Source organism: Semicossyphus pulcher, unplaced genomic scaffold (genome assembly GCF_022749685.1).
Source record: "Semicossyphus pulcher isolate SPU_LCO1_2020_fin unplaced genomic scaffold, fSemPul1.0.p SCAF_9, whole genome shotgun sequence".
Classification (NCBI taxonomy): domain Eukaryota; kingdom Metazoa; phylum Chordata; class Actinopteri; order Labriformes; family Labridae; genus Semicossyphus; species Semicossyphus pulcher.
The window spans coordinates 20,609,711-20,635,478 of NW_027211770.1; the positions used below are offsets into that span (position 1 = coordinate 20,609,711).

Consider the following 25,768-nt stretch of genomic DNA (forward strand, 5'->3'; position numbering starts at 1 on the left):
CAATCGTCCTGAGGGGGAAGGGGCAGACTGATGGAAATGAAGGAACGTGAAGAAATGAGTCTCCTTTCCCCTTTCTAATGACGACGGCAAACTGAAGGTTATGTTACAGCTACTGTGTATCTACACTGGATGGTCAAACAAAAAAGGCCCTCATCTTCCTCTCCATCTCCCCCACACACCCCCTGTCACAAATAAACACTCCTGTTCTCTCCGTCCCTCTTTCTCAATCGCAGCAGTCCAGTTGGTTCCCTCCTGCACCTCCTTCCTGATGTACTTAAAACAGGCTACCTCCATTTAAATACAAACATTTAATGTGCCACCCCCCGCCCCCCAAAATGACATCCCGTTCTCACAAAGTATAAAAAATGTTGAACCCACCCCTGGACCTGTTATTACACACATTGCTCAAAAATCTTTGACTCCCCCTCCCGCCGAGCTACACCCCTGCCACCCAAACTAGCCCCCTCTGTAATGGTCCGGATATAAACCCCCTAATTCTTCCTCTTTTCCAATCCCAATTTAGCCGCTGGACATTTCATGTAGATCTTGAAATAGTAAATTTGATGTTGTCAAATTAATTATACTTCCAGATTTACCAAATCAATGAGGGGGCTGATTTGGAAATTGCTAGAACACATTCCCTCCCAACCCTCCCCGCCCGACCCCCCCACCCCCTTCTCTTCATGCCTCCTCTACCAGAAGTCTCGGCGGTGATAAGCGTCTGGATCGCAGTATTTGGTCACCACCACCCTGTTGGCAAACTTCCTTCCTGTCAGCCCCTGCATGGCCTTCTGGGAGTCAAAGACTGACATGAACTCCACAAAGATCTATAACAGAAGAGTGAAAAAAACAACATTACAATGATGAAAAAAAAACCTGTTGTGAATCTAACACGACTGAATTCATCGTAACAGTTCCTACCTTGCCGGTTCCGGGCACCTCCAGGCCGTCCACAGGTCGTGGGATCTCGATGCTCTTCACCTGGCCGTACTTGCTGCACTCGTCCCTGACGTCCTCAACAATCTCCTCATATTCTTCATCATCCAGCAGCTCCTCCGGGGCCACCATGTTCATCAGACACAGCACCTCGGTGGGCAGGCCACCCATCTGTGTCACTGAGCTGTTCAGACCTGGCACCTGCAGCGTCACGGGGGTCTGGTTTATACTTGTCTGGAGGGACAGACACAAAAATTAGGACAAGGTTAATGAGTTGTTTAGATAATGACCGGCTGCAAAATATCAAACTAGATCTATTGGCTAAAACTGGAGAAAGAGAAGATATCATTTGGTATGATGAAGCACACAGAGCCTCCCCTGTGGCTAGCACTAAAAAAAACCCCATTAAGAATTGGTTCACATAAATTACAGCTCATGTTTTGTTTCTTTTTAGGCAAATCAACCATACAAAACTTCTTTTACCCTATTTTATATCCACCTTTGTGCAACTTTGATGATCAGACTGTAACTTCTCAGTGGTCAATAGCTGATCATCATATACAGCAGAAAGACTACTTTGCAAACACAAATTTACTAATTAAGGAGTTTTACAAGTGCACTCGTTGACCTGAGAGAGCAGCAGATAAATTGCTACAGTAGATTTAATCACTAATGCGTCCTCAACCATTTTAGCAACTCCAAAAGAGCATCCCGCCTCCCACCGCCCTGCTGTCACCCGTCCAGCCGTTGGACACTCACCAGAGTGGCGTTCTTGGATCCCACACTGGCTCTCTGCACCAGCAGCTTCTTGTCTCCCAGCTGCATGCCGTTCAGCCCAGCGATCGCCTGTAACAATATAAAGGGTTATAATTATACTTTAAAGAACCAACACAATCTTTGGAGTTTAAACTGACAGTGTAACTCCTTTTTATTGCTGCATTAGTTACCTGGTCATTAAGGTTGACGTCAACATATTCACAGAAGGCATATCCTTTGGATAAGCCTGTAGCACTGTCCTTCACCAGGTTGAAGGCCTTCAGGGGGCCAAATGACGTCAGCAGCTCTTTCACCTGAGACAAGAGAGTTCACCTTAAAGTAGAGTGCTTTCTAAACATCTCCACTGACATTCCCATCACGTGAACAACATAGCTCCAGGATTAGCATCGCTAATGATCAGCAAACTACATCACTGCCGGCCTAAAACGAGGTCCTTTATTCTTTCATGATTTATCCTTCAATGTGTTTACTGTTATTTGCACGTTTGTACAACTATATTTGCGTAATAAGGTGGACTACTTTAAAACGAAAGCTATAGTCGAGGTCGGTTACACTGTTTAGGATGGAATATACGCGTTTTCTGCTCTACATTGGCTTTAGCTCAGATTGGAGGCAGAGCTGTCCCATGCAGAAACACTGACCTGGTCATCATTCAGGTAGTTGGGCAAGCCGCCGATGAAGAGCTTGTGAGCCGAGTCAGGAACCACTGTGGACACCACACCTACAGGATGCACAAAGTTGACAGCACCAACATAAACTGAGAAGCATGAAGAGCTAGCTGTTGTAAAATTTATTATTGATGACTTATGAATTATGCCACAAGTACATAAGAGTTAAAAACCATTAATTGTCTGTGTACCAGGCACATAGACACTGGGGTTCTCGCTCATGCCCGGCAGAGGTTGGTAATCATGGGGACGACGGATCTTCAGACTCTGGCCTTGAAAGATGATGCCATCAAAGGCCATGGCCTGAGTCGTTTCATCCACTGAACGAAACTACACACAGACACAGTTACAGGGCGTTCAACTCAAAACTGCTGTTTAAACATGGCAACATGGATCCGCCCAGGGAGAACAACAGACAAGTTCATGCGGGGGTTATCTCACCTCAAGGAAGGCAAAGTTCTTATCCTGGTTGATCTGTACTGCAAGAACAGGGTTTCCAGGGGCCTGAGTTAGACCACCCAAACGCATCTGGGCATTGAAGAAATCCATCATGGACTCCTGCACAGAAGAGAGGCAGGAAAAGTTAGTTTAACTACAGCTGAAATTATTTACTATGTTTTCCAGACTCAAAAGCCAGATGCCGTCCTGTTCCTCACCTCTGTGATACCAAATGGGATGTTGCCCACATAGAGCCGGCGGGCCTGCCGGGTCATCTGGCTGCCCACTACAGGTACAGGGGTGGGGGTAACAGCCAGGCCATCTGGAGTCATGGTCGGCAGGAGGGCTGTGGCTGGGATCTGGCCTGCAGCTGGAGAGCAAAGAAAGGAAATATTTAACAGCTTATTCAAATAGTATTTTATAACTGCTGTATGTAACAAAAAAAAAATTACTCTGAAACTATAAAGCCTTTTAAAAATGAATCAAATAATGAAAACTGGGGTCGTTACCTTGCATGGCTTTGTACTGCATGGGAGTGATGTGTTCAAAACCAGGTGGAGGGACATCCCAGTACTTCTTCACCTTCTTCTTCTTCTCGCGGTGCGGAGAACGGCTATTGGAGGAGAACAAGACAGGTAAAACAGACGTAGAACAATCAACATGTAAAAGATGTCTCTGATTAGCTCAGCAGTAAACTACAGATCCGATGATTGGTTTGTAAACATGGTAAAGGGAATCAAAGGGAGAGAAACCCCAGTCCAGGCAGGTATTTTACACAATGAGTACATAGAATCAGGGGGAGGTCATTAAATTGCAGTTGTTGCAATAATGCACAAACTGGCTTTGTGTTAGTTTGCTGTATTACCTTCCAGCATTGTCCTGGGGGAAGCTGGATGGTGAGCTGAAATGACATTGGAAGGGTTTCACATTTCTCTCAAATCAACCATGACATTCACCAACATTTCCACAAAATTAAAGCCTGATATTCCATGACCCTCGCCGAGTACAAAAAGCCATCCGGAGCTTTTTCATAGCGTGTTTCTAAAAGCACGAAATACCTTCATAGAGGTGACAAACCACTGCATTCAGTGAGTCTCACAGCTGACATGCAAAACCATTCGTGAACTACTAACTAATGATGCAATAAAAGCAGAGAGGAAATCTTGAAAAAACTACAACACAGCAGCCACAGAGCCGTCAAATTTTACATCCTCTGACCACGTGCTCACAATAAGTGAACACCAGTAACATGTTTCAAATAGCACAGATAGACAAGGAGCAAGAGCCCGGCCAGAGGTCATATTCACAGCCAACAAAAGTATAGAAGTAATGTATACACAAAATCGTTAAGGAGGTGTTCAAATCTGCCTCATACAAACCTAGTCCAAAGATTAGACTACTGATGACCTGATGACCTTATGCAAAAAAAATGTGTATAAAAGCGAGCATATCCCTCCCTGAGAACCGACAAGCTAGTCATCCCGTTAGGTTGTTATGAACAGTGTTGGAAGTGTTCAGGGAAGAGCTTGCACCTGTATGAAATTTTCCCCTCAGCCACAAGCCTAAAGAGATTTGATCAAACACTGCAGCTGAGGCTCATCGTCATGAGACAGGCACAAACATCCCGCATGGCTGCGTGTGTCAAAGACACCTGAGATTACGGGACACAAGGAAATAAAGAATAACAGTGATATTAATAGAACTGCAGGAAGAAATGCTCATGTCTGCTTGATAATTCATAAGGTAGTTTCAATGACCTGAGTTAAATTATCCAGACCGTTAAAGAGCTTACAGCAGTTGATGCTTTGTGTATTCAAAGGCTTGGCCCGTAAGCTTGAGGTAAAATTACTACAATGTCATTAGCACGTATGAAAGAGGGCTGAGGGACAGATAAAAATAACATCATCCAAAATAGACGATATGAAGGCTGATTGTTGAAGAAACATTATTGCTATTCATATGGATATTATGCTTAAATGCAGTCCATTTATACTTATGTAATTCACTGAGGTCACTGAACCATCCTATCGAACTTCAGTTGAATGTGTCATTGTGATCTACAACTACACTGAACAGCCTCCTGCAGACACATATGTGAATTGGCACTGTTGCTCAGAATGGCATCCTCCAATGTTGCAGGATGAGATCAACCCTCAAAATGGATGACAGGAGCACGCTTAGAAGGGTAGAGTTAAAGTTTGGTTTTTAATCAGTTATAATGGATTAGTGTAATTTCCTGTGTGAATGTGATGGTCCTTCTACAATACAGCAGGCAACTGTTCAAAACCAAGACCAAGTCAAAGGTGTAAAGACATGCTGATGTGGCAAAAACACACACATACGTGTGCACACTCAGAGGGATGCCAAACTCTTAAAAAGTGTGTGCATGCTTGTGTGCATCCGTTACCCACATTTACTCTGAGGAATATCCTGAGCTCTTGGGACCCAAAAAATTGCTTCTTTTAATATTTGTGGTCAAAATAATTCATAGCCGTGGCATATACTTGACTGAAACACTGTTAGTGTAAACTGCAGACGCCAGTAAGGAGGGATATATGATGATGTGACATTTGTTTTAACAGTTTGTCGGCCCAAGTGTAGTTGAACAAAGGTACTAACCTGCGTCTGTGTCTGCGCTCCTTACTGTCCCCACGGCGGTCCCTGCTGCGTCTATCCCGGTCTCTGCTCCTCCTTTTCCTCTCTCTGCTGCGGCTGCGGGAAGAGGACCGGCGGTGGTGGCGGTTCTCTTTGTCCCTTTCAGCTGCAGAAATAGAGTGCTTGTTAGCTACAGTACAGTATATAAATGAAATGCACAGAACGCCCCTGGAACAATGAACGCAGAGCAACTCACTGATACTAGTTGTCATGGGAAAAACAATTACAGCTTAGATCACAAGTAGAATAACTGGCCATGGAAATAACAGCAACATCACTAGTGTGAATCTGTCTAACATCCCTTTGTTCACATAGTAATACTAAAATTGGCTATTTAATACTATTAAATCAATACATTGTATCAGTTGAATTTGAAATAGGAGACCAGACAAATAAGACGTACAATCTGGCCTGTTCATAGGCTAACATTGTTTACTAACCTATCTAAAGGTAGTGATAAAATATCATTACTTTCACAGAGCTAATGAAGGATAAAGGTAGTGGTTATGATTCCTTTTATGAACAGGTGGGTGTAAATCGCACAGGAAATGTTAACTGGACACAACAGCTGCAAAGCATGCATGCTAGCTGCCCCAGTCAGTCAGCTGGTACAGTCAGGAGCACCACCATGATATAGACCTCCCCTGCCTTAGAGAAACAATAGAAGTAACGATAAACGTTAAATTGTTAAGCCAGATGTCAAGATTCGTACATATGTATCTTATATTATCTGACATTAGTCGTGATTAGTACGACAGACTTGTCTGTCGAGCAGCATTAGCATGCAACGCATCTCCAAAGGCTCAAGGCGGGGGGCTAATAATGTAGCCCACAGTGTTCCAGTAAATAGACATATCCAGGGCTGGCTAAAAAGATGGCGACATATCCAATCAAAGTACTAATAACGCTATAGTTATTGTGGTGCAACTGATACATTTACCTTGTTTGTTTTCCGATAGCTGTCTTTCGAATTCGTCAAAGTCCGACATCTCTGTGAGTTGAAGGCTACTACGTTTTCAGCGACTGCGTTGTTCAGTTGGTAACGGCTAGCTTAAGCTAGCAACAAAGTGGACAACACTTCTAAAAAGCAAGTCTCTCACAGGTTTAAATTACGGAAGTTTGCTTCACCTTGTAGCCTACTTAACAATAGAACTGCCAATAAATGTTAAACAGCCCCGACATTAGCCGTGTGGTATGTATTTACAACGTAACAGACAAAATCATTGAGAAAGAAAACGTGTTCGCATGCGTTAGCTTGCTAATGCTAAATAGCTTGTAGCAAAGTCCAGAAGAAGAATGGGCCTGCTGCTCCAGACACTGCTGTGGGAGCTCGTTAGCTAGTTAGCTGACTAGCTAGTACGAAAGACGAATGAATGAGACTCCTTTCAAAGCCAAAGGTAAATCCCAGGAAGTCACTGGTCCACGATGCACAATTCTTTCGCTCTATACGTCAAATGTATACGCTTTCCAACGCTTAAAGACAAGCGAAACCAGTTACGATTTCGGTATGCCCGCTTTTTTGCTCCGTCTCCAGGTACCCCGTGACACCGGAAGTTGATAAATAACAGGTTTCCGGGGAGTGAAAAGGACGCTTCGAAGCAGCTGTGCTTCAGGATAACACAGAAGAAAAGTGAAATTTACACGTATTCCCACTCGTTATTATGCTAACTTAATTAGGTGTCATCATCGTCTACCACAGATGTGTTATTTACAGTATTACAAAGCAATATTTTGCAGGTTAATAGTTAATGGCTTTGCAAGAAAGACAGGCAGGATTCAAACCATTAAATCTCTAGTCTACAGCAAATAGTTTGTGTTTACAGAAAAGGGCATAAATGTAGCGGTAATTTATTGCTAATCAAAGGATTTATTTTAAGTTAAACATGGTTACACCCACTGGGTTTACCAAGTTAATACAAAATATTCAGAACCTCGATGTTCTTCCAAGGACGAACTCTGACTGCTAGGTTACAAAGTAAATGCTCCAAGTAAGAACTCTGATGCTAAAAGACGACAAAATTCCCTTTTGCACATAATTTTATGTATGCACAATTCTTCAAAGACAAGCTAAGAAATACTTCACAAATCTCAAACACTTGACTTGAAATCCCCTTTTAACGGATTAATGATTCTACATTGTTTAGGAAATCAAATGACTTTATGACATTTGAGTCTTAGTATTTTCTTGATGAATGACAGCCATTGTTTCAGTTAGATTCAAATGTCACTCAATAAACACAAACGTGACACATATGAGACTAGTGTGCTAAGCAAATGTACTTCCCCTTTAACTGCTTGCTTAGGCCATCCAAAAAGACAAAATTAATTTACCATTTAGCTTGTCTACTACTTTCAAAATTCCAAATTTAGACCAAACCTTTTGTCAAAAGTGAGCTCTTTTCACACGAGTTTGTCGTGCATAATTGGAAGGCGATAGATCCTTCTTGTACACCAGCTAGCTGCTTTTGCTGTTGTTGTAGCTCACACTGTTAAATCCAATTTTCCCACAGAATCAAACGTTAGACTATCTTTAAAGTAGCTAGTATAGTTGATGCTCTGTTCTGCATTTAAAAAAATGCTATTATTAACACCAAAGCATTACAAGAACCTCAATACCGGAAGTATAAGAAATGACATTTACTGTATTTTAGTGCAGTTCATTTACAAAAGGTGTTGGTACAACTTCTAGTGGAACAACAGAGTAATGTTGCAGTATTTTTGCAAAAACTGGCCCCAAGAGCGACCACATTATTATTATTATAAGTCAAACACATACATTATCACCAACATATTTCATTTGTTTCCTACTTTCATTTTTGACTAAAATCAAGTGTCAGACTTTTGTTACTGTCAGAAATGCATTTGCACTACATAATGTTGAACTCGTCTTTTCAATAGTGAGATAATGATTATATCGATTTCCATCTCTTACAAAGTTCTCTCCTCCTTTAAACCAGGAGAGGTAGACAGAAATCAGTGTAATTCAGTGAGTGTTCACGGAATGAAAGGGACCCAAAACTATTGCATGTCTTTTGAGGAAATCACAAAAATTATATTAAGGCAAGTGAACATGGTTTAGGATATTATGACAATACCAAAATAACAATACAATAAAGAGACACATAGCAATATAAAAAAATAACTGATTAGCTCTTAAAATTAATTATAAAAATATGTGAAGTGCAGCATAATTGAAACACTCACAGACATTGTGATTGAAAACTAACATATTTTTAGGATTGTGTCAAAATTGCACAAAAATAAAGTGACTTAAGTTTACTTGGTTTATAAAACATGTAGACTTTTAAAACTGAAATGATCCAAGCAACAAATTCAACAAAATACTGGCCTCCCACTGATCCACATGATTAGGAAATAAAAGGTCTGTGTGTCAGGGTTAAAACATAAATGAGCTAAATTAGTAACACTCAGTTTATAATCCTAAACATATAATCCTAATAGCAAAAACGCATTGTGATTCAAACAGACATGCAATTTTGCTCAATAAGAACCATGTTTTCCCTTTTCGGCTGCAGCAGGCCTTGGCTGCATCCTTAATATTACTGAACAGATGGTGAGGATCTGCAGAAAACACTGACAATCCTGTACAACATAATGATAATAGAAATGAGATGTGAAATGTTTATTTGACTGAAAAGCAAACGTCAGCCGCAGTTTACATGGCTAGATCCAGGATGCTGAGAAAGTAGAACAAACCCTAGCGCCTTAGGACTAATCCGTTCCTTGCAGACAAGCTGGCCCGCTGCAGCAGAACCCAGCTGCCTCGTCTCTCCTCACTGTTCCCCAGAGACACCTCCCAATCAGCCCTGTTTCTCCCCTTAGTGTCTGAACCTGTAGGATATGGGCAGGAGCAGGTTATTCTTTTTCAGGGCCTGCACCCTGCTCAGTGTCTCCTCATCCAGGGCAGTGTAGCAGCGCCGTGCATAGTCCAGAAGCTTCTCCTTTGATGGGTCAAACTCACCCACCTCTGCCACCTTCTCTGGGGCCACTAGTAGCAGCTCAGCTATAGGTGTGGTGGAAGCGACTGTGTTGCGGTCCACACCGTGGATTTGGAAGGCTTTCGACATATTTTTCAGACGCTGGTAAGTAAGCAGGATCTTCTTATAGCGAAACAGCACTCCAGCAGCATCTTTAACTGATGAAAAAACATGTACAACAGAGTATGGAAAAACAGTCAAATGGCAGTTTGTGGCCAAGTAATAATAGTAAAATGTTGGTTCGTTAAAGGATCTTTTTCTTCCCCTTACCTCTTTGCCGCTCTCTTGGGACTCGGAACATCCGCCTCCTCTTTAACTGGTGTCTGTTGTTGTTTATGGCATCTGACATTACATCTTCCCCTGATATCAATTCCTCCTCCTCGAGGAAACCATCCTGCTCCAAGTAGTCATCGGTTTCTCCCAAGAGTGAAAGTGAATCTGACGAGAACATAAAAAAATCAGCTAAACTCACAAGATAAAAGCCTCAAGCAACATTTCTTTCCCATTTCTTTTACCACAAACGTATTAGATCAATTAAGGTGATTAATTACCTTGACCTACGTTGCTATGTCCGCTCATTTCATTTATGGATGACCTTGTCGCGCTGTTGCTGCCGCTGCCACCAGCTGTAGTACTGGGAGTGCTGTGGCTATGGCTTTGCAAGAGGGCCTGGGATTGTGTGGAGTTGAACAAAGCATTAATAGAAGCAAGCTGATTGGTTATCTGATTGGTGACGTGGTTTTTGGAGGGCATCATGGTTGGAGGACCAGGCCTTCGTTGGATAAACTGACGTGAGGGGAAATGCTGTGAGTCTGTCTTCTGTGGCTCTATGAAGAGAAGAAAGTCATATTAATGTATGTAATGCAGTAATCCTCAAACATGCTACACGTAAGGACAACTTTGTCTCACCAAGACTGTTTTTTAAATTAGCCGTTAAATGTATAAATCTTTGTTTTTACCAGCTGGGCGATCTTCCTCTCTTCTTGCCCTCCAGTTGAATCTTCTAGGTTCATAACCTACAGAGAAACAAACACAGAGGCAATAATTACTTTTCCATCCTGAGAGACTTTTAAAAGTTCTTTTTATAATCAACCTATACTCCAATTGTTCTCAGACATTGTCACACCTGTCCCCTGTCCTCACCGTTACTGTACTGGCTCTGACTCTGCTCCTGTCCCTGGCTCTTGGTGGAAAAGATGAAGCGGTCCAGCTGGCAACGCAAGAAGTCCCTCTCCTCTTCCAAGTCTTCAATTCTTTTCTGCAGCCATGAGTTTTTCTCCAGAGAGATCTGTAGCTGGGTCCGCAGGTTGGTGATCACCATGTATGAGTTGTTGACTGGAGCTGGGGCTGCAGTTTGGGGAGACTCTGGGGACAGACACGATAGTCAGAATATCAAAAAACTTGTATAAGATGCAAATAATTGTTCTGATAAAAGTGAATTTTAGAGCACTACTTCTCATAATCACCATCAAAATTTTGATCACTCTGGTTGAAAAATCCTTGCTGCTCAAAGTTGCTCTCTTCATAAGGGATGGCAATTTCATAGGTGTCCTCATTTTTTGGAGCTGAACAGGAGAAAATATGCATAGTTTTATTGTAATGCACGACCCAAAGGTGGAAAAAGTATATTTCTTTTTAGCTTTTAAAACCTTACTTTGTAGGTGGAGTGAGCCTGCGTGGCTCTTGGATGTGGAAGCAGCATCAGTCCTGTTTCCGTCCTCCATCTCACACGAGACAACATGAGGATTGTTAGATTAGTTAAACGTTATAAAGATATCTCACTGGTCTGTGCTAAGGAAATGTCTGGGGCTTTTCACACTATTACATTCCACAAACACACTTCCTTATATAAAAATAATGCCTACGTTTACATGTATTTACAGGAGGTACAGTTCACCAGCATAATTTCATGATGTGATCGGTCGTTTTTTATGGACCCGAGACAGCCAGATAACTAAAGCTGATTCTATTTTATTGCTACTTCTCTGTTCAAGCCCGTAAAAAATGAAACGGCTGAACTGCATGTGTGACTAAAATCTAAATTTGTAGCGGCCTGGTACAGTGTCCACAATGTTGAGGACAGATTACGTTGACGTTAGCTCTGTACTGCGTTAGCCTGGCTAAACGTTAGCAAGAATTTAGCTACGAATATAAAATTAAAATTCCATCATTTATTAACACTTCTGTGTTTAATCCCGTCACTCTGATACTTCTAGAATCTCTTGCTACAAATATATTGTGCTGAAATGGGTACATACCACTTTACGTTTGTAATAACTTAATCGTACACATGTAATAAGACGTTATTACTCAGTCATATCTCCATAGAAGAGTTCGTCTGCTAGCTAACAAGCTAACAATAACAATTACCTCTGTTTTATTTTTTCAGTACTGTCTTACGTCATTTCCGGATGTAATGAAATTAACGTCCCTTTATCATCCAGTAAGCGGTTATAAAAAATAACATTAAAAAGGTTTTGATACGTTGGTTTTATATGATGCTATGTATTTATAGCGCCCAGTTATTCAAAAATAGTACAAATAATATTTATGTAAAAAACTGTTTTGTGTGCGCTCAAGTTACATATCTATTGGCATTTTAGTGGTGTTCCAGACAAATAGCTATTTATTAGTCTCGAAATAATTCTGTGACAAAATGTGCACCAACATTTTGCAATTTTAGCTTTTTGATTGTTAGTGACAGAAAAACTGCAGGACAGGTCGAGCAGGTGATGAAGAGGTGTCAGGTTTCAGTGTGCACTGGTGGCTTCATTCACTCGATCACGAGGGACTTAAAACGCACGATTTCCATTATATGCACGTTTTAATTTTGAAAACTGAATAAACTGCCAACGTAAAGGTAAGCGCTTGGGTTTTTTGAAATCGAAATGTAGTTATAACAAATAATATGGAGTGTTTAAAAAAGAGAATTCTTTAACCGTACGGGACAGGTGTGGCACCTGTTTTGACTGTACATGTAGGCTAAGTGTAAAGAACGTAGGACAAGAGAAGGCTTCTTTTGTGAAAAGCAACTAGAGCTTTAACTCTTCCAAGTTAGTTTATTTTAAAATAACTTTTGTTTTGGGTATAGTGGAAAAAAGTAACTTGCATTTAGAGTTGATTATTTAAAACATGTTATGGATTAGTTTATAATATTTGTATTTTTTACTGTAGAGTTATGATATTTCATAAGAAGATCTAAAATTTCCATATCTTCTCTTATTTTTTCAGTGCAGCCATGGCACCCAAATATGAGGGCTTGTCCCACTGTAAGCTGGCCCTGGTGTTTGCAGTGCTGATGGACCTGCTGGGTGTGATATCCCTGCTGCTGGGGGTCTTCGCTCCACTAGAGATTAAAGGCAGAGACTTTGGGGATCTGCTGGTGTACACAGGAGCCCTGCTGGTGCTAATGTCGCTGGCAGGCTGGGTCATGTGGTACAGCGGCAATATCGAAGGCCTGACCTCTAAAAAGGAGTTAGGGGGAGCTGTGGGTGGAGCTGTGGACCGCCTTGCCCGCTCCCTGAGCCGCAGGATACGGCTCCCCAGGACTCACAGCAGCCCAACATAGGAGAGGAGCCCGAAGATGCCAATGACAGAGTTAACTAGACTGTTGTTGCATGCAGGCCTGGGGCTTTCCTTTCCTGTCTGAGGCAAAGAAGTATCACAAACACTTCAGTTGTGGACTCAGCAAACACTTGTTCACATGCAAATGTCAGTGTCATTCTTTATGTTTTTATAAGAAAAAAATGGAGGAATGTGTATCTTCTCTGCGTAAGAAGTTGCATGTGGACTACTCAGGATTGCAATGTAAAAGGCACTACAATAGATTCTAGTAGAATGAATATTAAAAATATGAATCTGGGTTGATTCTAGCAGCGTTGTTCCTTCACTTGTTGATGAACATTTAAAACAACTCACAAAGGAAGTGACTACATTAACCACTGAAGACATTTAATGACAATGTTTCAACGTGTGCAAATTGCACATAAATACTGCATTGAAAGACTTTCTCTTCCTTATTTTACAAAAGATACCGAAATCAACTTGAAACACAAAACAAATTAAGACATCCAAAAACACAAAGATCTGATGGAGAAAATAAATAATTTCTCAGGACAAGCAAACAAATTTCAAAGATGGGATATCACATATCTTTACACAGACAGACATTTTAAATGCGCAGTGTTTTCATTACACCACCTGTAATGTGGAGGGTAGTTTGAACATGAATTGCAAAAAACACACACATTACAATCAAAAGACGTTATCCCCAATATCAATGCAGCATCAGGAGATAATAAGTGACTGATTGTCTTTACGCAAGAAGATCCATACCTGTTTCCAGTTCACAGTGAGCAACATGTACACAGCTGCTTTGAGAGCAGCCACATCATTAAGTTACAGATTCTGATCAGAACATGTATCACTGAAAGACCTGATGCCCCCTCGGAGGAATGAAGATATGCTCTATTATTACGTTTATTATTGTCAGTGCAAAGGATATGAGCTGTTAACAGGCAGCTGAATTACTGACCAATTCACCAGAAAGGATATATCAGATGAAGGCACACAGTAAGGCATCATCATCAACTAGTATCATCCAGTCAAAAGATAGATATGCAATATGATTGAGGTAAACAAGGATGAAACAGTTTGCATCACGTATATTCTTTAGAGGACACTTTTATTGCTGCCGTACTGAGACAATGGCTCACTCAGTTCCATTAGAGCTTCATTTCCAACGTAGTCTTTATCTCTGCTGGTGTACAGTATTTGCATGCTCCATTTTTATCTTGTTCCAAAAGTGCAGGAGTATGAGATGAGTGCCGTCAGAGCGCCGGGCTGGGCACAGAGGGCGAGGGATTCTGCCAGATGATCATGTGACCGCGTTCAGTCCGCTGAGGTGTAGATTGGGACAACTCAGCTGATCCCTCGCTTGCATCGTCTCCTGAAAAAGTGGACAGCTCGGTTAGCTAATCACCAAAACAAATGCAGCACCGATTAAATACGTCAGACACTATTTTACTCTATATTTGTATCTCCCTTCGACTCACCCATTCGGAAGTTGATGTAGCCGTCTCCTCCACTGAGGATAAGCTGAGAGGTAGTGACCGTGCTGCTGCCAGGAGAGGTGATCAAGCAACCTGTAAGGTCAAGATGATTAAATGGTCACTACAAGTCAAATACAGCATGCATGTACACTCTAAATGAACTATATGGATTAACAAGGTATTTAAAAAAATGTTTAGCATGTTAGTTTAAAGGCAGATTCATACCAGGGGCAGCAAAGATGAACCTGACAGCTTGTCTATGTCCATGGTAACACAGCTGGGCTGAAGCAATGGCGCAATATGGTATGGAAACGTCCTCTGATGCTGTTGACAGTCATTTAAATAGTCAATACAAAAAAAGAGCACATTTCTGGCAAGATACAATACAACCAGCTTAGCACTCAGTCTAAATTAAACTCACTTATAGATAACGGGATGGAGAAAATGGCACCACCTCCTGTGCCCACCCACAGACGGCCAGAGATGACTGCGAGAGACGAGATCTGGAGAGGTGAGAGCGTCAGGAAGGCTGGACCTACAGAGGGAGACAGAAACGTGTGAGCTGAGCAGCAGGAAAGAATTTAACCTTTAAGTTCCCTGACAAAAAAACAAAACTTTAATCAACTTTTGAATTCACAAAGGGCATGAACACGGTCAATAATGAATCCATCTGATATAAGCTATTGACTGATGCTTAAGTCCACTAGCTCTTTGTTTAATCTTAAGCAAGTGGACAATAAGTCAAGGCCACAAAGGCTCTGGTTCATACTGTAACACCACAAAGGCTGCTAAAATATCTATTCAACATGATAAGAAATATTCACATTAGTCTGGTATTTCTTTAATCTGTAAGACAATTTGAAGCAGAGACACAAAAAGTATTTGTGTGAGCAGCACTGATCTTAAACTTTGGTGTTAAAATGATAGGAAGTTACCACACTATGCTGAAACAAACGGTTAAAGCAGAGATTCAAAAGATAAAAGACATTTTACATGTTTAACTTTGAATGTACTGTTGTAACATTATAAATACATTTGTAACAGAAGACAAATAAGATGTTTTAGCACCTAATGTTTTAGTGACCAAAGCGGTTAAATCGACTTCTTGCAGAGGGCGTCCTGTGGTCCAGTCAAACAGTCTGAGGATTGGGTCGAGTCGGCAGGACGCCCAAACACCACTTCCACCCGCAGACAGGAATCGAACCTGCTGCTCACTGCGCTCTGACACTGAGAATGTTTGCTGTAAGGTCAGATAAAGAGTAATGATGGTGAGTTCAAAGACAGTGTGAAAATGAGACACAAGCCCTTTTTACACTGCAGTTCTACCTCAGCGCGGTAACGAAGCTCTGCCATCATGTAGCCTTTGCAATTTTACATTGGACCAAGCAACACCAGCGTAAAGTCACCCGAGTGTGTGTTTTTACATCTGTTACACCTCTGTTACTACCTCAGATGCGGCTCAGAGGTGGAACAACTTCCTCCCACCATTCTGCCTCCGTGCGATTACATAGAAGACGGAACGTAACAGAGGCGTAATTCAATTCAATTCAATTGTATTTGTATAGCACATTTCATACTAATGTAAACTCAATGTGCTTTACACGAGATAAAAACAAACAAACAAACACACATAATTAATCCAGAAACACAAATATAAAATTCTAAACATTAAGAAAATGACCTAATAATCCCGCCTTCAACTGGCAGTGTACAAGGGCTGAAGAAAATCTATAGAAGGTACATTATTTGTTTCTTACCTCAGCCTTCTTGCTGTCAATGTCCACCACGTGGACTTTGTTCCAGTATCCCACCCACAGGCGGCTACCTTTTGTGAGGCAGCAGCGGATTGGCTGCAGAGGGTTTGATCCGACAGTCATCGTCGAGTGGGACTGTAGGTTCCAGCCACCTGTCAATCACAGCATTTATTAAGGGCATCACTAAACATTAAGTAACGTGCAAAATGGAGAAACATTTAGTAGAAAGTGGAAACAGAAAGCCTTTACCTGAAGTGTGCGAGAAAAATGCTAAAGTCCCATCCGCCAAACCAGCTATGGCTTGACCCTGGGAATACCTGTCAGATTGAGTGGACAAAAAGTGGCTTGTTTTCAAAGATTTCTCGATGAATACATTAAAATAATTCAATGACATATTAAGACAGGAACCTCTTACACAAACATGCTTTAAAAACAAAGCCAACAGAACTCACGTGAGCGAATGAACACTCTCAGAGAGGGAAACCGACTGCAGGCAGCGCCTCCTGCCAGCAGAGGCTGAGTGCACCAGTATACTGTAAGAAAGACAGACAAGGGTTAGTGAGTGAGCGAGAGAGCCGGAGAGAGTCAGAGTGCTTCGCCAAGTCTTTTACTCAAACAGAGTGTTATTCATTGAAGTGAGCTGCTGATTCAGCAGAGGCTACCTTCCTTCCTGAGTTCCAATCCACACAGTTCCTGCAGTGTCACCTGACAACAATAACAAGAGCAGAGAGACTGTGTCAAAAAGGAAGGCAAAGTAAGCAGTGTTGATCTCAAAGTGTTTCTAGTGCATTATGATTATGGTTTGAGAGGACAGAATACAGTAGAGGAGTTGTTTGTAGGCAGCTGCTGCAGCCCTTTGTACTGGCACTGACCTATGGGAGGCACAGCACAGATGCAGAGGACAGGAGCGGTGGGAGGGAGGCTGAACTGATCCAGAACTGTGTTGGAGCGTGCTGGATCAATCACTGTAATATCACTGCAGGAGGCGGGGCCAGAAACTACCCACACAGAACACTGGCAGAGAAGGACGGATATGGAGTGTGGAAAGATGAGAGGCATGACAGAACTTGTCCCTAGGTCGTCCGTTAGTTATGGTTGAATGGAATTGTACATGGTGTTTAGAGCATGACGAGAGCTGCTAACCAGGATAATGACAGACTTACTGTGGCCTCTCCCGAGATCTCAGGTGTGACGGCGACTGCACAGTTCAGCTGAAAGACAAGAATACGTTGCTAGGACTTTGTGCTCATGAATCAAGAATTGAAAAGTTCTAGCTATTAATAAGAAAGTTTATTTGTATAGCAAGTAGTAAAACCATCATAAGAGCAATAAAATGCGCGATAATCTAGGGATAAAACAGTAAGATATAGGAAATAACATAAGAAATAATAATAAGAGGAACAACTTAAAACAATGGTTGATTAATACAATAAATTAAACACCATGGATACAACTTAAAAAATTACAAGGCCTTAAAAAGTGATTTCAAAGAAGATACCGATGTAGCGAGCTGGACATAGAAGCATGACCTGGACATAAAAGCATAAAAGCATGACCCTTTATCAGGTTAAAAGACTGAAGCTGTGTCTCTATTCAGGGGCTGCATCCTTCAAAGGAGGCGGTCTACAGAGGATGGGTCATTCGCAGCCTGTGTAGACGCTGAGGCCGAACTCTAAAGAGACGGTCTGGTCTACGGAGGATTTCCTGTTTGCGTTACCAGCTCTTCCCGCCCTTCACCTCGCGTCACCAAACGCGGCTCGTGTCGCCTAGCAACAGGTCACTAGCTATCATAACTAACTTAACCTAAAGATAATTTGTTTCAAGGCCACTTTCGTTATCTTTAACATTTGTATCGCTAGCTAGTTGATTGAGTTGTCCCAGAAATAAGGAGGACGCATTTGTCAGCCACATCTAAAGGAGCCTTCGAAATAGGACAGACTTCGGCGCGCCGCTGTGACGCAATTGGCCTTGAAATATGGCCCTTCGAAGGACACAGCTTGAGTGTTGTTAAATCTCAGGATTTATTGTATCCTAGCATTCTCCCTGAGATAGCTGTAGCATGACTGGATGCCTTTGTTAGTGCGTGTCTCAAAAAAAGAGTTCACTGTCAGAGGTGAAACCCAGCTGCAGGGGACAGGAGCATTACCTTCGCTGTGGAGTCTCTTTGTTCCAACAGCCTGAGCCGCATTAGAACCGGCACATCTTTAGGGTCGGGGACAGGTTCATGGGCTTCCTACAGTAATGACAGATCATCACCAGGGTATTGTTAGGATTGTTGAACAGTACATGTCATGTTATGTTAAACTCTTTGGTAAGGCTATTTAAAGCTATGGACATTCTCTCAGACATTGATGTGTTTCTTCTACCTGTGTGTTTGCCAGTGGTGTGCTCCAGCCGTGTAGCTGCCGTTTTCCCAGCGATCCCCAAATGTGTGAGCGGATTTCTCTGTAGAGTTCTCTTTTCCTGACACGAGGGGAGAGAGCAGCAGGAGAGGCAGATCTACAGAGAGTGCTTCCAGTGTTAATCAGCTTGATTGAATCTTAAGTGATGATTACATTTTGCTGCAACGTGAATAGAAGAGCTGATTCAAGAGTGACAAGGAACAGAAATAGGAGCTTACTCCGCATGAGTTTGAGTGACAGCCGGGAGTTGTGGCGACACCAGAGGAGAGCGAGTGAGCGATGGAGAAATGGGCCGGGGGAACACAGAAGAAGGAGGTGGGATTAAGGGTCCCTTGGTGAGGCCCAGCAAGCGGTTGAATCTTTAATAAAAAAAAACAATTGTGAATATTTCACACACGCTAAAACATTACATCCATCTATTATCTATACTACTTATCCTGTTCTGGTCGCGGGGGGCTGGAGTCTATCCCAGCTGTCATTGGGTGAGAGGCGGGGTTACACCCTGAACTGAGCACTAGTCAATCACAGGGCTGACACACAGAGACAGACAACCTTTCACGCTCACACTCACACCTACGGGCAATATCAAGTCACCAATTAACCTAACAAGTATTTCTTTGGACTCCACACAGAACTGGGTTTCGAACTAGGAACCTTCTAACTGTGAGGCAACAGGGCAATCATTTAGCATGCTGTTTGTCTCAATTATTCTGTGTTAGCTCTTTGCTGTTTTTTGGTTTCACACTGAACCTGTCAGTATACCTGTCGTATACTTCAAAGCTGACTTAGTCTACCTACTCAAACACTCAAAATGCTCAGTTTGCCTTATAGCCATCTTAAGATGAAGTTGCAGGTCCTTCATGTAGATGTCACAAGCTCCTGTACCTGCACATTCAACTGCTTTGTACCAAAAGGATCCTTTTATCTGAGTGACTGTTTTAGAAACAAAGTGCTGCAGAGAAACATTCACATGGTTTTAATATTGATATGTCTTTATGTGTGTACCGACCACACCTTGCTCTATCAACAGAAGATGAATGTCACATGGCAAACACATCTTGGTATTAGAATTTGATCACATATTTGTTATACAACATATTGTTTCTTAAACGTTTGAGATTATCCATAATGACAATGTTTCAGTATCACCAGACAGCTTTACTGCTTATTCCTCTGTTATACAGCAGCACAGGGACCAGGCTATGTCATTAGTATTATGTGCACTACTTACTTTCTCCAAACACTTGACCTCTTGTCCTCTGTTAACCTCTCCTCTTTTGTGGCTCTATTAAAAAAAGGAAAAAAAAAAGGTTGGAGACAAAACCACGTTGTTCCTGTTTTAGCCAAAAACTCATCTCTCCACAGAAACAGACTCCATCTTTAATCTTTAAACAAAACAACGTGTTGATTGAGCACCTGAGTGTCTGACTGCGTCTTACTGCCTCCTGCAGCTCAAACAGACGCTGCTTGTACTGGTTCTTCTCCATCACCACACGAGCCATTTCAGAGCGAGAAAAGTGCCGCATGGATGTGGGTAAAGAGACCTGTTGGGAAGATTTAAGCTCTTAAATGGGGCGCATAACTCAGTTCCATAAATCAGAATTAACAATGAACAAAACCAATGCAGCGCTACTGCTGCACTACATCTTCCTGATAGAGTAGAGAGTTTGAATATTACTCCTTACATCTGGATCCTCAGATTGCCACGCTTCCAGTTCTTTCCGAAGTCTATAAAAAAACAGTGGATAAAAAGCACGAACTTATTGTAACAGCAGTGCATATATGAGATTATAGTAACAAAAACAAATGCTCAATGAATTAACAAATCTTCTAGAACAATCTACACCTCTTAGTTTCCTCCTCCTTCTCCTTCACCCGCCCCTCCAGGCGTGAGACTGTCTCCTGAAGTGCGGACACTTCCAGTTGAAGAGCTGAACGGTCATCAGTCAGCTCCACGACTCGAGATATCAAAACCTTACGTGCAGCTTCCACTAACTCACTGTAAAAAGTACAGCAAAAGACGAATAACTTAGGATTTTTGCAGAAATCACCAATGAGTGTTAAAGAGAGTACACAGTTCCAAAAACAAGCGAGCATTAAATTCCCTTCTTATTGATTTTCTTGTACTAAAGCAGAACCAAATGTCTTTGGAAACCCCCTGTACAATCAAACAATCACACAGTAGTCTGAGCAAGGTCAGAGAAATTAAATATAGGACTCACTGGGTGACTTTCAGTTCCTCATACTGAGAAAGAATCTCCTCAAACTGGTCCGCACTGCCTTCAAAGACAAAAAATGAAACAATGTTCAACACACAAAGAACGCTCTGAAAAACTCAGACAGATAAAGGTTTAACTAGTTTCACTATTCAGTCTACATTCACATCCTAGAAATGACTACATGGAATGGTGCTAAATGGTAAAAAAGGGAAGTAAAACTTAATGTAAAGTACATGAGATCGTTTTCACTAATGTACTTGCACTTCATGTTAGCCGGGTATAAATAGTTTCCCAGTAGTTTCACCAATGCCAGATTATTAATAGAAACCTTCTGTCCTCTCTGATGTCTGTGATCACTTACTTTGTTTTGCAATGCTGTATACTGTTTAACACAACACATGCATGGTTACTATATTGACATTTGTTTTTGCTGGCAGGTGATACAACTTCCTGACTGGGGCTAAAAAATATACCTGGCTAATTCATGGGAAGTTTTGTATCTTTAGATTTAACGTCTGGTTAAGATGAAGTGAAAGTAAATCAGCCACGTTTGTAAAAAGGGTCAATCTTTTCTTGATGTGTTTACCTCTGACACTGGCCCCCTGGTCTACGCTCTCCACATAATCTCGACTCAGCTCCGACAGCTCAGAGAACACAGAGTCAGTGTTGCGCAGCTCCCACTCCATACTGTCATCTTCCTCCTCCTCTTCCTCTTCCTCCTGCTCCTCGTCCTTTTCCTGCCTCTCTCCTCCATGTTCGTCTTCTACTTTGGGCTCCTTCTCTCCCTCCTCCTCCATCTCAACCACCAAGCTTTTCTCCAACTCATCTCCCTGTGGCTCTTTGGTGTTAGGTCTGGCGACTGGCGTGCTGATAATGACGCACATGAGAAAGAAAAAGAAAGTGAATCTTTGGTGTGTTCCGTGTGAACATGTCCACTAAAGGGAACAGAGGTTTAGTTAATAATTACACCACTTTTAATGAGATCCTCATCTGACAGAGCTGAGTTATTGGTTTCAGATTATATTACCTTGAATCCATACAGCAGTGAAACTGCCTCAGCTCAGGAGTAGAGCTTATGATGTCATTGATAAAGTGATCTGCGCTGGGCTTTCCTGCAATATCAATCGACTTGTCGTCCTTTGCTACTACACCCTCCAAACTGGGGGGTCCAGAATTTGAATGTGGTCTTTGAATCATCTGCAAAAAAAAGTTTGGGAAACAACATGAACTTCTCCGCAAAAGTTTTGTATTAAAAGGGTATGTGTTAATATATTTGACAATATGTTTACCTTTTCATTAACACTTGGTTCAAAGACTCGGTTGGTTGAAAATTCAGCATTCTTAGGACGCAAGTGATTCCTACACCAAACACGCAGAGTCACATTGGAACAAACGGCATCAATTTGGGAATCTTTCCTACATTTTGCAACACTTTCTTGTACCATTCTTAGCTCTATTGATTATAACCTGGATTATGATCAACCACTACCAACAACTACTATTATATTTTGAAACTGAACATAGAATACAATATTTTCAGACGAAGGCTTCAAGGTGAAAATCCTTATCAAATGTAAACAGCGACATTGCTACACTCCTGCTTGTGTTGTGCAATTGTTATGGATGTAAGGTAGCATATTAGTTGGCTAAGGCCCACAGTATCTCCTGTATGGCTCACAGTAAAGCTGCTATCACAGAAAACCTATATGCTTCCTGTGTGAGAGCGAGACAAAATCTACAGTAGAACAAATACGTTTTAAATAAAAGAGTATTGAATAACCTTAGAGGAGAATCTCTTTCAGAATCCCTTCTCTTTTCCAGAAATTCCCGATATGTATGAGCCAGCTAAGGGACAAAACATATGTGAGGTAAGTAGAATAATGAACAAAAAACACTAACTATCGTATTACATGTTTGGTAAAACATTTGCAAAGTGTTTAGACTAGAAACCACTATCTGACCTTGTTGTGGGAAATCTTCAGCGTGCTCAGTTCTCTACCCAGATTTGTCTTGTGCTCCTCCAAGGCCACCACTGAGAGGAAACACAACATGTAGCTTTTTAATTCAAAGGTATAACAATTAGGTTACAACAGGCAAGTTTGAAATACAGTAATAGGCCATTTGCCACAGTGAATACTCACACTGATCAGCTTGCTCTCTTGCTTTCTTCTCGAGCTCTCTCTCTCGCCGTGCCCTCTCCGTTTCCCTCCCTCTCATGGCTCTCCTCTCCTGTTCAATTTGGTCATCTAGCTCCAGATACCTCTGAAGAAAACAAACTGCTTTAACACACACAAACGTCTTTTTTCACAGCTTTAAAAAACACATAACATTATTTATTGTTTAGCATCACTTTTAAAAGCCCCCACCTCTTGACTTTCTTTCCTGAGTGCTCTCTCTGCTTTGTATCTCTCCAGCAGCTCTTCTCGCTCAGCTTTCTCCTTCTCCGCCTCCTCCTCCTTGTCCCTCAGCTGGGCTTTGCAGCTGGCCAGCCCCTCCAGGACCCACACAAATATGGGCACCAACGACTCCACCACACCTTCGCCATGGGTCTCGATAACTGTCTGAGATGGGGCAAAGCAGCACAGTGAATAACCAGGTACAGAAGGTGTGACCACATCTCCACAAACACTTAATGTCTAAAAACAATGATGGAACAATTATTAGAGGAGCTGCTTTACCTGTAGTTCAGAATACAGTTTTCCGGCTTCTTCACTCACAATGTTGGGGTCCAGCTCCACCTCCCCGGTCCCACACAACACTCGCTCACTGCACTCCATCATCTAATATTTTCATCTGCTGTGTAACTGTCAAAAAGGATTGCCTAACTCAGCACCAAAGTCAATGGTATCACAATTCTAGCAGCCGATTCTGTGGCAAAAAGCTGCACTCCTGATTACACTCCCTCCACAACTATTAGAACTAGTTTGTCTAGCTTTTGAACGTTCCTGCTAACACCAGCACCACCCATCCTTCACAACTTTCACATGCTCTTCAGGAGGGCAGCATCCTCTACTGTACAGTGAAGTTTATCTGATGTCAGGGGGAGTTTTAGTGTCCATCCTGGGAAAGAAAAAGAAATCATAATGAGATTCTACTTTGGAGCTAAGTTTAATCGCAGCGAGAGTCAACTGTGAAACACTCAAGCTTAGACATGCATTTTTCTTGTTTTTTCTAACTACTTACTGTAAGCTTATAATTGGTCGGACACAGTCATGTGGTTTCTGCTATTATAATCTGTGACTAACTTGGTTTGTTTAACAGCAAACCAAAAACAAAGCAACTACTCAGTGAGGATGAAATTCAAATTCCACTGGTGGGTTTTAAGTCAGAGTCACAACTAAATCGTGCAATTGAGATTACACTAAGTCTAACCTTAGAGGCATGATGGCTTTAAGTTGTAATATTCAAAGGCAGAAACAAGTTTGTAGTATGTTGGTCAGAGGGTTGAGTACATTCACACCCTTAACCTAACCACAGCTTAAACAACATAACCAGAGGAGCTGAAACAATTGGTTGAATCAGTCTCTTCACAAAAGATTAGTTCTCAAGTACTTTTGATAGAATACATTTCGTAGTTGCAGCTGCTCAATCGGGATCATTTTTATTTATTCATTCAATGCAATAGTGAACTGAATGTCTTTTGGTTTTGAACTGATATTTGCATTCTGTTGATTTTAATAGCAATTATTTTCTGGATTTTTTCGTCAAAAATGTTTATTGCAAATCCAGAAAGCTGGATGTGACATATTCAAGTTGCTTATTAGTCCCTAACTAAAATATGTTCTGTACACTTTCAAAAAAGGCAAAGGAAAACTAAATCCTCACATTTGAGAGGCTGACACCAATTAATGCCTGGGCTTTTATTCTTGAGAAAAAACGACTGATCAATTAGTGACTGAGAAGCAATATTATTTCTGTGGATCAACGTATCCTATAAACTATAAATGATGTCACCTTACACTCTAGGAATGGACTTTGATGGCAATATCAAACTTTTTTCTGACATCATGTAGACAAAATGATTCAGTGCCAAAAAAGCACCGGGTGAATTGATAACTCATTTAATCCCTGGTTGTAATTTGATTATGAGAACATATTTTGCAAGGCGTATAAAGAAAGGGTGTAGCTTCAAAGGTTTTGCTTACAGTCATGCTAATGTGCTTTAAGGACCCTCTGACATTTAACCTACATGAAAGACACACAATGATCTTTCTGCTAATTATGTATGTTTCTTTATGAAGGATAATTTATTGTGATCACAGAGGCAAGCCAATCGAGCGCCTGTGTGTTTGTTTGTGTGCGTGTGTACAGCACCACAAATAGCACACACAAGTTTAAACGGTTAAATGTACACACACTAACATGACAGCTGAAAAACCGCAACAGGTTGCATGCGACGATTATTACGCTAATGAGCCTTCTTGGTTAGCGAAGAGTGAAAAGCTCTGACAGACTTGAATTGATATACTGTATAAATAAGTAACTTGACTGACAGTGGACACCTTGTGATATCTTGGCAGCAAGTTTATAAAGTCTTAACGTCACCAAAAAACAAGCCAAGTCGTCGCGTTGTTCCTTTTACTGTTCTTGCAAACTCACCTTAACGGTTAACTCCCTCGTAATGTTCAGTTCATTTCCCAAAAATAGTAAAATTCCAGGCGTTTGTCTTCAGGGAAAGGTTCAATTACACATAAACGAGTTTTAAGAAGGGGGTGTTTTTTGATTCTGACGTACGGAAACATGTTGTCAGTGTGGCCAATCAGAGCGCTGCAACTGTAGCCTGCAACCAATAGGTGGGAAGAAGAGGCGGGACGTGGGCAGTTTTGTTTTCAGACGGAGAAAAAAAGTTTCCTGAAACTTGAACGGTGAC

The 25,768-nt window shown here is 41.6% G+C and overlaps 4 protein-coding genes across 6 annotated transcripts; 1 reads left to right on the top strand and 3 right to left on the bottom strand.

Moving 5' to 3' along the window:
* Positions 1-676: 676 nt before the first annotated feature.
* Positions 677-7,012, bottom strand: u2af2a (U2 small nuclear RNA auxiliary factor 2a). Of its 2 annotated transcripts, none has more exons than XM_069656031.1 (12): positions 6,415-7,012; positions 5,439-5,580; positions 3,685-3,720; positions 3,329-3,432; positions 3,038-3,189; positions 2,823-2,939; positions 2,573-2,711; positions 2,355-2,434; positions 1,884-2,006; positions 1,696-1,782; positions 922-1,170; positions 677-827 (listed from the first exon to the last, which is right to left on the bottom strand). In XM_069656031.1, the coding sequence occupies exons 1-12, from the start codon at positions 6,461-6,463 to the stop codon at positions 693-695; spliced, it is 1,413 nt and encodes a 470-aa protein (XP_069512132.1). In that variant the 5' UTR covers positions 6,464-7,012; the 3' UTR covers positions 677-692. The 2 variants fall into 2 exon arrangements, with proteins under 2 accessions (XP_069512132.1, XP_069512131.1); XM_069656030.1 differs by having other exon boundaries at positions 2,555-2,711.
* Positions 7,013-7,417: 405 nt separating this feature from the next.
* Positions 7,418-11,815, bottom strand: ccdc106a (coiled-coil domain containing 106a). The gene is made up of 8 exons (XM_069656152.1): positions 11,731-11,815; positions 11,127-11,196; positions 10,939-11,037; positions 10,616-10,837; positions 10,432-10,488; positions 10,024-10,299; positions 9,743-9,910; positions 7,418-9,630 (listed from the first exon to the last, which is right to left on the bottom strand). Exons 2-8 carry the CDS (start codon positions 11,194-11,196, stop codon positions 9,314-9,316), a joined length of 1,209 nt encoding a protein of 402 aa, XP_069512253.1. The 5' UTR covers positions 11,731-11,815; the 3' UTR covers positions 7,418-9,313.
* Positions 11,816-12,238: 423 nt separating this feature from the next.
* On the top strand, positions 12,239-13,328 carry LOC138584036 (transmembrane protein 238-like). Its single transcript, XM_069656153.1, has 2 exons — positions 12,239-12,332; positions 12,704-13,328. Exon 2 carries the CDS (start codon positions 12,711-12,713, stop codon positions 13,038-13,040), a length of 330 nt encoding a protein of 109 aa, XP_069512254.1. The 5' UTR covers positions 12,239-12,332; positions 12,704-12,710; the 3' UTR covers positions 13,041-13,328.
* An 88-nt stretch (positions 13,329-13,416) lies between these two features.
* Positions 13,417-25,591, bottom strand: LOC138584811 (C-Jun-amino-terminal kinase-interacting protein 4). 2 transcript variants are annotated; one of them, XM_069657123.1, is made up of 28 exons: positions 25,498-25,591; positions 23,577-23,958; positions 23,265-23,459; positions 23,040-23,160; positions 22,860-22,930; positions 22,679-22,743; positions 22,188-22,257; positions 21,926-22,095; positions 21,485-21,765; positions 20,902-20,959; positions 20,526-20,678; positions 20,365-20,407; positions 20,096-20,223; positions 19,911-19,964; positions 18,898-19,038; positions 18,644-18,740; positions 18,424-18,510; positions 17,441-17,488; positions 17,150-17,291; positions 16,940-16,982; positions 16,730-16,810; positions 16,527-16,594; positions 16,281-16,429; positions 15,592-15,763; positions 14,945-15,058; positions 14,749-14,847; positions 14,527-14,616; positions 13,417-14,420 (listed from the first exon to the last, which is right to left on the bottom strand). In XM_069657123.1, the coding sequence occupies exons 2-28, from the start codon at positions 23,676-23,678 to the stop codon at positions 14,302-14,304; spliced, it is 2,961 nt and encodes a 986-aa protein (XP_069513224.1). In that variant the 5' UTR covers positions 23,679-23,958; positions 25,498-25,591; the 3' UTR covers positions 13,417-14,301. The 2 variants fall into 2 exon arrangements, with proteins under 2 accessions (XP_069513224.1, XP_069513223.1); XM_069657122.1 differs by having other exon boundaries at positions 18,644-18,776.
* Positions 25,592-25,768: the final 177 nt, after the last annotated feature.